This window comes from Rhamphochromis sp. 'chilingali', assembly GCF_963969265.1.
Source record: "Rhamphochromis sp. 'chilingali' genome assembly, chromosome: 1".
NCBI lineage: Eukaryota > Metazoa > Chordata > Actinopteri > Cichliformes > Cichlidae > Rhamphochromis > Rhamphochromis sp. 'chilingali'.
The window spans coordinates 21,192,523-21,205,655 of record NC_137929.1 but is presented as its reverse complement, the minus strand read 5'-3'; the positions used below and the strand labels follow the sequence as shown (position 1 = coordinate 21,205,655).

General features: G+C 40.8%; 1 protein-coding gene across 3 annotated transcripts in view; it reads left to right on the top strand.

Annotated features, from left to right (window-relative positions):
- nrxn2b (neurexin 2b) overlaps nucleotides 1–13,133 on the top strand; it is a 660,624-nt gene that overhangs the window by 430,714 nt on the left and 216,777 nt on the right. For 2 of the 3 annotated variants that reach the window (XM_080898455.1, XM_080898454.1), the window contains exon 1: nucleotides 12,076–12,871. The exons of the other annotated variant lie outside the window; for it this stretch is intronic. In XM_080898455.1, the coding sequence (XP_080754581.1) occupies nucleotides 12,538–12,871 (334 nt within the window). In that variant the 5' untranslated portion in view covers nucleotides 12,076–12,537. Of the gene's footprint in view, nucleotides 1–12,075; nucleotides 12,872–13,133 lie in introns of those variants that run through there. 3 annotated transcript variants of the gene reach the window in all.

Here is a 13,133-nt window from a genome sequence, read left to right as displayed (position 1 = left end):
TATTTTGCTTCGGTGTGCTAAGCAGTTAACTCTTTCCTAATTGAAATAATCAGCCATTATTTGGCTAGTAAAATGTACAGGTCAGCACTTTATAGAATTCTGAACAGCAGTAACAGTCAGTGCAATGATGAGAAGTAATTTTCTCATTTAAAACCGCCTATTGATAACCTCGACCTGTTCGCTTTTCAACGCGGCACTTTTGCATCTCTGCAGATAAGTTCTGAAACTTGTCTCTTTTAGCTTCATTCCCTAATGAGTCCTCGTGTAGCCACGGCAGGAGGGCTGCACTTTGGTGGTTAATTTCCTCTTTTGAGCTGAAGTTGTTGTCAATGAGGTAGATAACAAGGGAGAATGGAATGATGAGAGGCAGAGAGGTGCGGAAACATCAAGGACATTCCTGGATCCCTCTCTGAAAGTGTCCGTATTTTTCCTCTTCTTTCCTACTCTCTCTTGTTTGCTCTCTCTGTCACACTGTGGAGTTATTGTAAAAACATCATGCAGTGCCTGATCCTTTTAGCTTCCTACTATTCTGCAGTCATTCAGTTACTTTACAACAATTATACATTCTCAAATTAATAGTAAAAACACTGGTTATTCTATAGTGCTTTTATACTGTCATGTCACTTTTTTCTAAGTGCTTTCTATCTAATTTCCACAATCTGATGAACACATTGGGAACAATTTTGGGTTCGGTATTTGCCCAAGGATACTATAGCATGCAGACTGGAGAAGCTGGGCATCGAAACACTAACCTTTCAATTAGTACATGACCTGCTCTGCCTCCTGAGCCACAGCCAACTCAGCAATCAATACAACCAGTATTCACCAATCTTGTGAATTCCAGCACAAGATGTGCAAGCACAAAGATGATCAATAAGCCACCAACCCTCTTATAAAATAAATGGCAAGAACACAATTTAAACAACTGGACCCTGAATATAAAACAACTTGGTATGATCGTAACTGTGCAATAAATAAAACTTTGAGACGTGCACACACACACAAACACAAATCATGAATCGGTTTAATCTCACACAGGGGGTACAGGCTGACTTTTTAAAATTAAAAACTTAACGTGTGACATGTACTTGTTTTATTAATTGAGAACAAAGAAAGAGGAAACAGGAATCAGACTCATCAGATACAATTCTTCCGAATATTTAAACCCAAGACTCTGCTAAACAAATGGTTTTCCTTTTCTATATTGCTTTTTAAATATGTATTGGGTTGCTGTGTTGCGGACAGCAGCAGCGGTGGCTTCTGTGTGCAGAGCGTGTAACGAAGGCTGACACATCGAGGAGGCAGCCGTCACCCTGTCCATTAACTCTGAAATCCTGATTCCAGTCAGCTATACAGCAGCAAAGGCTCTGCACTTTGGCTGCACTCACTACACAATACACACACACTCACATTCACAATCTGTCTCAACCTATGCAAAATTCACACAAGACATGCCCTAAAAAGGATATTTTCTGCTTGTTTTTTTGTTTTTTTTTTTAATGTTTCTTCACAGTAAAAAGTGAAACTGCACACAGAGAGGCCTGGGACTGGGAAGAAACATTTTTCACCGAGGCAAAATCAGTGGAAAGTGTTTATTTCAAGCGTTTCTCCATCAGATAAGGATTGACACAAGAAGGAGCAAATATCTGAAGCGGGATTATGACCGATTATAAACTACCTCCTGGAGAGAGAAAATGATAAAGTGAAAAAAAGAACTGGGAGCTGGTATTCGGGGAGAGGCCTTAAATCACAAGTCTAAATATCGATACAAGATTGAGACGGACTGGCCCTGTTTCACCAGCTGAATGTATTTACTGTTTGGCATAAACAACTTTCATTCTTATGTAAATGATTCAATGTGGCCCATATAGAAAGATTTGTTCAGGAGACTCTTCAAACATTTAGTTTTAAAAAAAAACTTATTAAAGAGGAGAGGCAGGCACAAAGAGCAAGTATGGTGAGGCTGTAAAGTTACACATAGTTTCATGTTCCCACTCCCACATCAGCCCTCCACATAAGAACACACTGTCTCTGCATTAATATCAGGACCAAGACTGTCCTTGAGGGCTTTTGTAAAGGCAAATCCAAATGTTGCCAAACAGAAAGCACGTCTGCCTTTGCCCAATAGCTCCACCAGGCCCCACCAAATAGATGGATGATCTCCAACAAGCAAGTACAGACTACAGGACAGTACAGAGAAGTTTCAAAAACCTTAACTCACCAGAAACTGTTGTGACAGTGTAACATTATATCCCATTTTTCACAGTGTATGTTAATGAAGGATTGAAGCATAAAAGGACTTATCCCAGGTGAGTTAACACGTATTAGGACCTCAGACTGAGATCATGTCTTGGTGCAGAATTTTTAATTAAGTAATGCTGAGTTTTTCTCATACTGGTTGGTCTTAGCCTATGTGGATAACTCCAGAACATTTAATCAAAGCAATTTAGATGATACATCAAAAGGTAGTGCAGATAACCACGCAGCTGAATTTAAGTTGTGTAATGTGTTACAGCAGGTCTTTCTGTTATCTGTATCCTTACTAGTCTTGTACTGCAATTAATTATAAAAATACATGTTTTTGTAGATTTTTTTTGTCCACATACAGCAACCTTTTATCATTTATGTATACATGGTTCCTGTGGTGATGTTGGTGTTGTTTACGACCCGTCATGGCACTGTTACGTTTAACTTTACTTTTGTGAGTTTAGTTAGATTTCAAATCAGGTTGCAGTATTAAACGCAAGAGTGCTTTCTTTGAGAAACCGAAACTTGGAGACCTTTACTGCAGTCACTGGTTGTTCACGGTGTTACTCTTAGCTTAGCAAATCCTCATCGAAAATATTGTCAAGCTCACTTCCACTTATGTGTGGAAACCTGAGCCCATGTGTGCGCCTCTGGTAGTGTTTAGTAAATACAACGCACAATGCTGGTGGCTTTTCTTATTATATTTGTGCATCAGCATCAATTGGTGTGGTGCAAACTATGTAGGCTCCTATCAGCAGTGGTTGAAATTGCTGCCAGAGCCGTGTATCTCTTATGCGCAGGATGAGACCAGGGGAATTCTCCCCAATCTGTTCCCTGCAGATTTCTCATTGTTGTTCTGTGTTAATCTTGGTGATAACACCAAGGACTCTGCGCTCACTATCTCGAGTTTAAATCGATAGGCACTTCCATTTATCGAACTTAGACACTAACAGAGCATAAAGAACGGCTTATGTCTTAAATAAGTTGCTGTATAGTACACCCTGTCTGTCTCTCTGTTGAGCTCTTTTTTTGCCCCCCCTGTTTCTCGTGCACAGGCTCACTTTAACTGCTTTTCCTCTTCATGTAGGCTTTAGATAAATTAGATGTGATTCAGCAGGCATTTTAAACACTGGGGTGTCTCCTACCCTAGAGCTCTGCAATCTGGCTCCCCAGTAAGAGCTTTCTTTTTCTCATTCACAGTCCCTTTCTCCTCTATCCTCTCCTGACTTTTCCTATTGCACCGTGCTCAGTTTCCCTCTTCCTCCAGTGCTATTGTTGGCCCTTCATTGCGTATAGAAATTGTATTTAAAATCCTTAAATCCTTGTCAAAATTTCTCCCTGTGTGCAAGAGATTACTGCAAGCCAGTATTATTCTGAAATAGCTTTACTAGGCACTCTCCCTCCCCACCAATCTTTCAGCATGTACTCTGATTATTACCTTTACAATGGCATGCAGAAAAGCATCCTTTTTAGGTCCCCTAAAAACCTGTAAATCACCCACTGAAGTTCTTACAAGGCAAAGAGTAATCACTAAAAAAATGATTGTTATGCTGCTTGTGATAATAATAATAAAGAGCTATTGCATCTTGGAGCTTTGTCACAACGACTTAGTCACACTAACACCTTGGTTGTCTGCTAGAATGCACTAGAAGCCTCTTTTTTCATATAGTTTTGGCTCAGTGGGTCTAATACACTCCAGGCCCAGTTGTCCATAGCTTGAGGTTAGGAGGCTCCTCATAGACATCATGGATGAGGGAGGATGAGATGGAGATGAGCCCATCTGGCCGAGACAGCTGGGTCCACAGCTGGAGGGACAGACAGTGACAGCTGACTCAACACACAGTGTTAGGCGGCAGGGATGGATGGATGACTGGAGGGAGAAGAAGAAAGCAGTGGAGAGACGATATGTAGAGGTGAGAAGAGATGGAAAATGCTTGCCAGGCTACCAGCAATATTCTTAGTCTGTATTTCTCTGACGGTGCAGTCGAGGTGGAGAAAGAAAACGTCATTTAGTTTATTGCCGAACAGAAATGTAGTCAAATTACCAAGGATCAGCGTGAGGGTACTTAACTCTGTAACTTTTATTTTATATTATTTTATGTTATAAGCCAACAAGATTTTAACAGTATCACACAGGATACATGCGACCTTGATGTACAGTTGTGATCAGAAGGTCCGACTTTCAAAGTGGGTGCACAAGTTTGAAGTTATTTATCCAAAATAAATTCAAACTTATGTGGCCAGTTCTTGTTTTTTTTTTAAGTCACTACCCATGACATTAATGCCCATGATGAGTGGATGTAAAGTTCTGATCTGGATTAAAAAGGAAATGTAATCATATTTGCTTGTCTGACATCAAAACATGAGCAACACGAGCAATACCAAAATAAAATTTAGAGCCTATAAACCTCTAACTTTATATTCTAATATTATGTGGACACTACTTCACAATACACAAATGTCCAATTTATGATTACAAATGAAGTAAACAGAAGAAATGAAATGCTAATAAAAAAGGAGAATAAACAGATAAGCGGTGCCATAACCTTCTGTTGATGGCTGTGTAGAGATCTATGCATGATTACCTGTTTAAAAATTAAAGAAAGAGTTTGTTTGCAGCATCCACCATTGTCTTACCACAGGGTGAATCAAGCCTCATCTGTCCCCGTGTTGTCACCAGAGTGAATGATTTTGACTGTGGGTGGAAATAAAGCTGATTCAGCGGATGAGACAGTGTTACAGCCCCCTGAGGGCCAAGCCATACCTGCACTATTAAATATTCAACATCCCAGTTTGTAATTACCAAACATCCAATTAACAAGGACAGTGAGAGCTAACATAAGATTGGCAGACAATGTCATTCAGCGTATGATCATTAATGAAATCTTTGAAAAAAAGGTTTCTTTACAACGCAGCGGAAAGGAAGAGGGGCGGGGTGAGCGAGTGATTTATATTTTATCCTCATCTCCTTGCTGTCTCCCTATGACTCCTCTTGAGGATATATCATTTCACATGATTAAGATGTGTGCAACCTGCTCCTCCATCCAAGCGAAACAGGAGACACCCCTCTTGGTTAGTTATCTTTCCTCTCTTCTCTCTAACTGTAGCTTCTCGTTCTCCCACCACACTTTTTTTCTTTAATATCTACCCTCTAATTACCAAACAATTCCTGCTTTTTTCCCCCTCCTGTGTCTTTCAACCTGATTGATTCGTTTTATATAACCCTTCTCGTTACCGTTTTGTATTGATGTCAATGGTTTAACCCTCTGTGTTATTATCCTTTTCAGTTCCTGTTACCTTGATATCTTACACCACAAAGCAGCGTTTAAGTAGATATTCTTAGTTTTCAAAGCTATTGAAGCCACAATGCTATTAGTGAATTCCTTTGCTCATAACTCTGTGCTCTAATGTATCATCAGCTGTACAGATGACTTAATATTTTCCTCTCATTCTCCATTACACTCATTTTTTGTGGCTTACTTTGAAGGCATTGTTGGGTAAATGTATGCATCTGATTACCGACAGGATAATTGATGCTGGGTTGGTGGGAAACCAATAGATTTTAATTACAAAACCTCCCTGAGAGCAGCATATTAAAGTAAGTAAATAAACAGTATGAATCACATTACCAGCCACAAATTGGCTGCTGGCCCATGTTACTGTCTTTTCCGGCCCTAAATGCTACAGTTCTGTGGCTGCGTTATAAACCGTTAGGGCTGATGGGTCGTTTGGGTCAAGTGACACTGCTGGGAGCAGGAAAAAGCTGTGGTGTAGTAGTAGTAGTGATTGCGTTGTCTATTAGTATTCTACTATTTAAAATGTGTTGTGTTTCTAATTATTTCTGGCTTTAAAGGCACAGCATGGTTTCCCTACACTCTGACCAAAGTGCAAACAACTAGACATGTGAAAATCAAATCACGACTCTTTTGTGTTTCACCTGTGCAATACCTAATACAATTATACAATCCTAATAACTTGTATTTTCACAAATAAATAGAAAAATGTCTTCTTAAAATGGCATCTTTTAAAAATAAATAAATAATTAAAATAATGCTTTAGTGCCTACCAGCCTCAAGATATTGTTTATAAGCCAAAACACCAAGACAAGTACAAAGATTGTCAAATAAATGAATAAATAAATAGCGAGTTACATATCAAAGAACCTTTTTTCCCTACATGTCTGTTGTTCAGATAACGTTACCTGTTAATAGCGTGCTTTGAGGATCTCCGGCATCTTTCTGAGAGGACAACTAAATATGAAAGCAGAACGGTTCATCTGGATAGTGCTCTGGAGAGCATAACACATGAAATAACAAATCGCAATTATCAGGGTTTGATTGTGAAAATGTTACATTTTACTGACGAGAAACCTTGCAGCTATTTTTCTGTCAAAGGCAAAAGTGGCTTGATACCAGCGTTGTATCTAAAAATCTTTTTGAAACTGCAAACTAGCTCACATTCATCATTTTTGTAATGGTTGTGTGGGTTTTTGGAGCACAAAACAATGTTGTACTAGTAATAGTGGCAGCAGATTAGAAAATACACAAATATGTTACACTGGAAAGCCATCACAAGCAAACTGCTAAATAGTGAAAGGAGTCTTGTCACTATATGCGGAAATCATGTGATATCCATTTGAACTGTTTGAGAGTATGCTTAAAGTTACCCAAGTACAAATTGATTAGCCAGTGTTTTCACAAAGGTAATTTGGAACATGATAGCTTACAGGTCGAAGCACTAATAACTAACTGCTTTTTAAGTGTGCCCAGTTGGAGCCCAGTGAGATATATTTATTTCCCAGTTTGCTGCATCCAGCAGTGCACTTACATAAGCGGCCAACATTGTGGCTCAGTCTGGAGGAAGTTTCCCAGCAGTGCACTTACATAAGCGGCTAACAGCGGCCTCAGTATGGGAGAAAGCTACTGAATAGCACAAACAGGAGACTGGAGTTAAAAATTGATGACTTGCTTTTTGTGTCCCCCCCCCCCCCCCCCCCCCCTCCCCTCGCTCCAACAAAGAGATTCAACTTGTCCTACTTTCCTGACGTCACCTAATGGAAAAATGCAAGCCTTTCTGTCTACTTCCTCTTTGGGTGTCATTGCTGCTTACATCCGTTTCATCTATCTATGCATTAACAGTGTACACATACATAATCACTATGAATGTGTTTTCTTAAAAAAAGGAAATCCACTTTCACTTTGTACTTGTGTCATATTAGCTTCTTAACATCAAGCGGTGTTTGAGGTCTAATTAATTAGGTGCATAATGGCAAGAATGTTTCCTCAGGACTTGACTGTAGCATAGAGGCTTTGATCCCATATCTGTCTGCAAACTAAGCCCACTTCCTCCTATGACCTCACTTGCCCCGAGGGATTTTAGAGTGTGTTGTTTCATGTACAGCATCTTAAGCACACATATTTTAGCCACTGGGATTGTAGGAGTGTCTGTGCATAATAGTATCACTGACATGATGACTGTGTGTGTGTGTAATACAATTAGTATGCATGCATGTGTGTCTGGAGTGATTGTTCACCTGTGTGTATTTTTGTGTTCTGTATTCCTTGTTTTTTTGTTTTTTTTTCTGTGCCGGAGGGGAGTGCAGCAGCAGGTGTTGGCAGTCCTCTGTGTTTTTCATCATAATGAGTTCCCAGTCCACACGCCGTCCTCTGAAGGAAACATCTATAGTTTCAGTGACAGTCTCGTAATAAACCACAACACTTCCTCCATACCTTTGAATTTGCTTTTAAACAAGGTTCACGTAGAAGTGGTAATTGTCAAATTGGTATATTATAGACATACATTTCCTGTTTAATTTGTGCTTCTTATTGACCTTTTCACATTTTCCCTCTGTTTTTTGACTGCTCTAAGCATTGCCACTTTCTTTCGTTGTTGTGGATGATTTTATAGCCACAACTTAAAATTAATTTTTATACTTTCAAGACATGCATTTGTTTGACATGCAGTACCCTTAAAGACAGCAAAAAAAAGGGAGGGAAATTGTACAAAAACAACTTGTTTGTCTGCTTTTACCTGTGTTGTTCCATGTGGCCTTGCATGGAAAGTTCCAGGTGTGCAGCAGGAAAGAGATTAGCTAAAGTGTTTCATATGGTGTAACAAGCTTAAATGTTATATATTTGCTCATTTATGTTTACTATTCGGTGCACTGACTATTTTAGAGCAAAGCTGATGTCATATAAATGAAGTGAGTTTGTGGCAGTTTTCTACATTACTTTTAAATGAATTTGTTGTATTACAAAATAAAAGACTCTAAAAAGCTATTTAAACCTACTATGACCCTATGTGAAAAAGTAATTACCTCCTAAACTCAATAACTGTTTGTTCCATGCTTGGCACCAAGAATTACAATCAAGCCTTTGCGATAACTAGCAATTAGTCTTGCCCCACTTTTCCTTGCAGAATTGTTTTAATTCAGCTGTATTGGAGAGTTTTCAAGCATGAATGGCCTATTTGATGTCAATCAATCAAATCGATTGCAGTGTGTTGACACTCTGTCTGATTTGTTCACAGTTATTTGGTGATTGCAGTCAGTCTGAATTGGACCGTGATTGTTTGGAGAAAGATTGCCTCCCAACAGGCGACCTATGCAGTCACCTTGCAATCAAAAGTGATTGCTTAGAGTTTGAGGGTGTGGTTTACCTCTGGGCAGTCAGCTGGTCACTGCAGCTACTTGCAGTTGGTCACAAAACAAAACAATAGTGGATTTTTCTTTTTCTTGGTTGCATAGAGGTTGCTATTTTTACTCTGATGTCACTGAGCCTTTACTTGACAGCATTTCATACTGCCAGATGTGATTTATCAGAGTCAGTTTACTTGCCATTCATTTTCTTTCCAGAAAGGATGTAGCTAATTGTGCATTAACCTTTGGATGTATCAGTCTCCCAATCAGTGTTGTAGAGCTTCTGTGCTTAGCTTGCAGAAGCTTTTTCGTATGTTCTTTGTAGCGTAAAGGCACTAATCATCCTGCGGTAGTGTTGCATTTTACTCTCATGTTGTCCTCGTCTTTTTCACCAACAAAGGAAAAACATTCAAATACTTCTTCGCATCTAGAAAGCGTTTCCAACACGTGGACAATGGACACTGAGACTGGTCCACAACTTAGTAGGAGCCAGTTTGTGTATTCTCTCAATAACAGGAATAAGAAGTAGTGACATTACTGTATTATTTGTGTTCTTTGACACTTGGAGGTACAAAATGTTGATTTGGCTTCATATGATCAAGATAATATTGGTAAACAATAAAATCAAATAACCTGCCAGGTTATGTCAGCATTGTTCAGTTGTTTAGTGAGATAATGATGGTAGATACTGAAGTTATGTGGTTAAGCACATTGACGTTTAATAGGCTGGATGTCGAGACAGTAGCAGAATACGGTAAGCAGCATACCTGCATTCACTTTAGCTGAACAGGCCGAATAAAGTAGGGCCATTCATTAAATAATGAAGCTGAAGGCCACCAGCTTCATTATTTAATACATGTGTGACATTTCAAAGAGACAACCTTCACTTTATGGTTTTGTTCAGACAACCATTAACTTGTCTGGCCAAAAAGCTTTTCACTCAGTGTCTTCCTTCATGTTTATGGTGAGGGAAGTTTATGAGGTATAATTTTAGCTTATTTTTGTCCCACTACAGAAAGTTTCTCAGGAAACTCTGCAGTATTTTAAGCCAGATTTTGTGCAGTATAGTAGTTGTGTAACAGCTATCAGTGCTATATCAGTGTAACACGGAGTCCTGTTTTGTCACCCTCTGGGTGCAGAGAGAGTCTGGCTAAGCACCCGTCCTCCCAAAAACAAGAGGGAAATCGAAAGTTGGTGAAGAAGTTCATGAGTTTGAGCAGAGTGTGGTTTCTTCCTCTGAGTTCAGCAGTTCATTCTTTCTGCAAGATCAGGACATGTTCCTCGGTCACCCTGGGTGTCACATCTCCCTCACGCTAACAGCAGCAAGCACAGCATCTCACATGTCCCCCGGGATGATCCCACCTGGCAGCGGTGTGTGCGTGTGCATATGTGTGTGTGTGTAGCTGTGTGTGGGAGTGAGAGAGGGAAGGAGGGAGAAAATTAGTTCTCTTCATCACTGCAAAAGACCTGCGCTGCCTTTTCCCCATCTTGGCTATTATTTTGCCTCTTGTCTCTTGCACTGAGCTCATGTCCTAACTGCACTCTCTATTGGCCATGATTTATCTGATACACAATCTCCTGAAATTTCTCTCTTCTTGCTGTATCCCTCTATCCCTGTTTTATTCATACTGCCTCTCCTCTTGCAGTAAACATTTCTTTGTACTCTGCTCCCATCTTTTTCATCCTCATTATATTGAGTCCTTTTGTTCCACCCACTTCACTTACTGTCATGTTGTCTTAACATCCCCACCTGTCACTCTCCCCCCTTCCACAGTACATACCCTGCCCTCATTTTGACATGAATAGCTGAAAGTGAGTACATGGTGTGCAGAAATGAAAAGTAATGTGCAGAGGGATAAACTGAGGTGCAGTTATAAAAGGAACGTTGATTTCAGAGAGGTTTATCTGCGTGTATGAAGTTGTATCAGTCTTTATTGTCACTTGTGGATTTATATACCTTGTTCTGGCCATGCATACTTCAGCCGATGTGCTTGCTGGCGTTGCTTTAAAAGTCACCGGCGCCTGTATGTGTGTGCAAACAACATCCATGCGTGCCTCCCATCCTTCCTGCGTGCGTGCTCTCCTCCTTCAATTCTCTCCAGTCATTCCCCTCCCACTGCCTCTCTCTCTCTCCATCTCTCTCTCTCTCTCTCTCTCTCTCTCTGCTTCAACCAGACGCACAAACACTCTCTCACTGTGTCTGCTCCGCTCTATGTATCATAGTCACCGTCTGTGCGTTCAAAGGATTCGAGTGTGTCCACCTTTCCCTCCCTTCCAGCATTATTTCTGCCCCTGACTCTTGATTTTTGCCCTGCCCAGCACGGAGCTGTGCGCGCGTGCCGCTGGGGGGGGGGGGATTGGCTGACTCGATAGCAGGAAAAAGAGACGGGAGAACTGTGCGGGCAGGAAGGATGCGCTCGTTGCTGCAGCTTCTGATTCAATTAGCATGAATTTCACAGCAGAGGCAGTAGCGGCAGCATCATCACCAGACTCTCTCAGCAAGCCAGCTGCTGCACCTTGTGTCGGAGTTCTATTGAGAGGACCAGTGGCTGCTTCTAATCTGCTTCCCACCCTGGAGAGCACTGTTTAAAGGGGCAGAGAAACGGAATTTTATCCTCCAAGGTTGAAGAGCAGTCAGAAGTAGGACGGAGCGTGGTCACAAGTCCAAGGATTAGGAGCATGTTATGTTGAACTGAACATCAACCTCTCTGATGCTTTGGTTGTGGTTTAATCCTGTTAAGGTGTCTTTCTTGGTCCTGCTCTGCATTCCATGACCCATATTGATTTGTTTGTCAGAAAAAAGGAGAGAAATTCAGCAACGTCGCACTTGGAAATAGCCAATCGTTTTGCCCTCTTGTCGACATCCCTTTTTTAAATTTTTTTTTACTATCCAGTCATTTATTCTCTTTATTCATCCCTTGTTTTTCTGATTTCAGCTGCAGACTGAAAGGATTCAGAGCTCTTTCAGGGATTCGAAGCCCCAAAACAGGATTTGGCTGCTCCTTCATTGCAGCACCCTTGTCTCTGCTCTTATTTTTTGCCTCTCCAGTTTGCACTCTGATTTTACTTCTATGTATCTTTTTTTCATTCGCCTGCTCTTCTGGTCTTCTATGTTGGTTCCTAAAAGCTCAGATGGGATGGAATGAGTCTTTTTCTTTGTGATGCAGGCTTGGATTATGGGTGGAGAAGCCCTCTGAAGCTCTCCCCAAGGCAAAGGAAACCCTATCAAACAATTAACTCAAAGAGCTGTACACAAGACATTTTTCAAGGAGCTAAAATGGAGTCTTTTGTTCACTAAATCAGTGCTGCTAAGCTTTGGTTAATGGATTTAGGTTGTTCTTTAAACAAAATAGGTTAAGTTTATTATCAAAAGGTTTAAGTGTTTTGGGAGAGGAGTCGGAGTTGTTGTGGTTCTCAAGGATCAAGTCAGACGCATTTGGATATCAGCACTAGACTGTTGGAGAATTCTTGGGGTTCTTTCATTTCAGGAAGGATTTTGTCTTTTTTTTCTGTTTTTAATTCCAATTGTTTTTGGGATTTTCAAACCGGGATCTTTTTTTTTTTTTTTTTTTTTGGCTTATATTTTTATTCTGAATTTTCCTTTCCTCCCCGGGCTGGAAGGCTGGGGATCATGGGCCCAGGATTCATTTAAGATGTTCACTTCCTGTGTGTGTCGTATGAGGGGGAGGGGCCTTACAATCCTTTCAGGCCCCACCCCTATGGAACAGGAGGTGGAAGTGGAGGTGGATGGAGGGTTACTAATGGTATCCAGGCCAAGTGCGGCATCACCTGTGGTGTGGGCTAGTCCAGCATTCCTGTTTAGGCTGGTGCTCTCTCTGGCACTGCTAGTTTTCCCGTGCCCAGCCGTGGCCGCACGAGTCTCTTCTTCCCTCAGTACCACCCACCATGTCCACCACTTCCACAACAAGCATGGCACTGTGCCCATTGCCATCAACCGGATGCCCTTTCTTACACGTGGGGGCCATGGTAAGATCATTCTCTTTCTGTTACTAATTACTGCCCTCTCAACACTTCTAAAAACTATCAGTCAAATGTTAACCAGTGATTTTCCTGAGCCATCCCAAAAAGTGCATTTTTATACCTTAAGGAATTTCTCTTCAAGAGGTTGAATTACGCTTGTAATGAGTTCCAAGCTGAGAAAACAAACCCGCACAGGGTATTGGTTTATCCCTCCATTGATTCAGTCATCTGAGGAAAGATGAGTGGAACCAAGCCTGGGCTTCCAGTC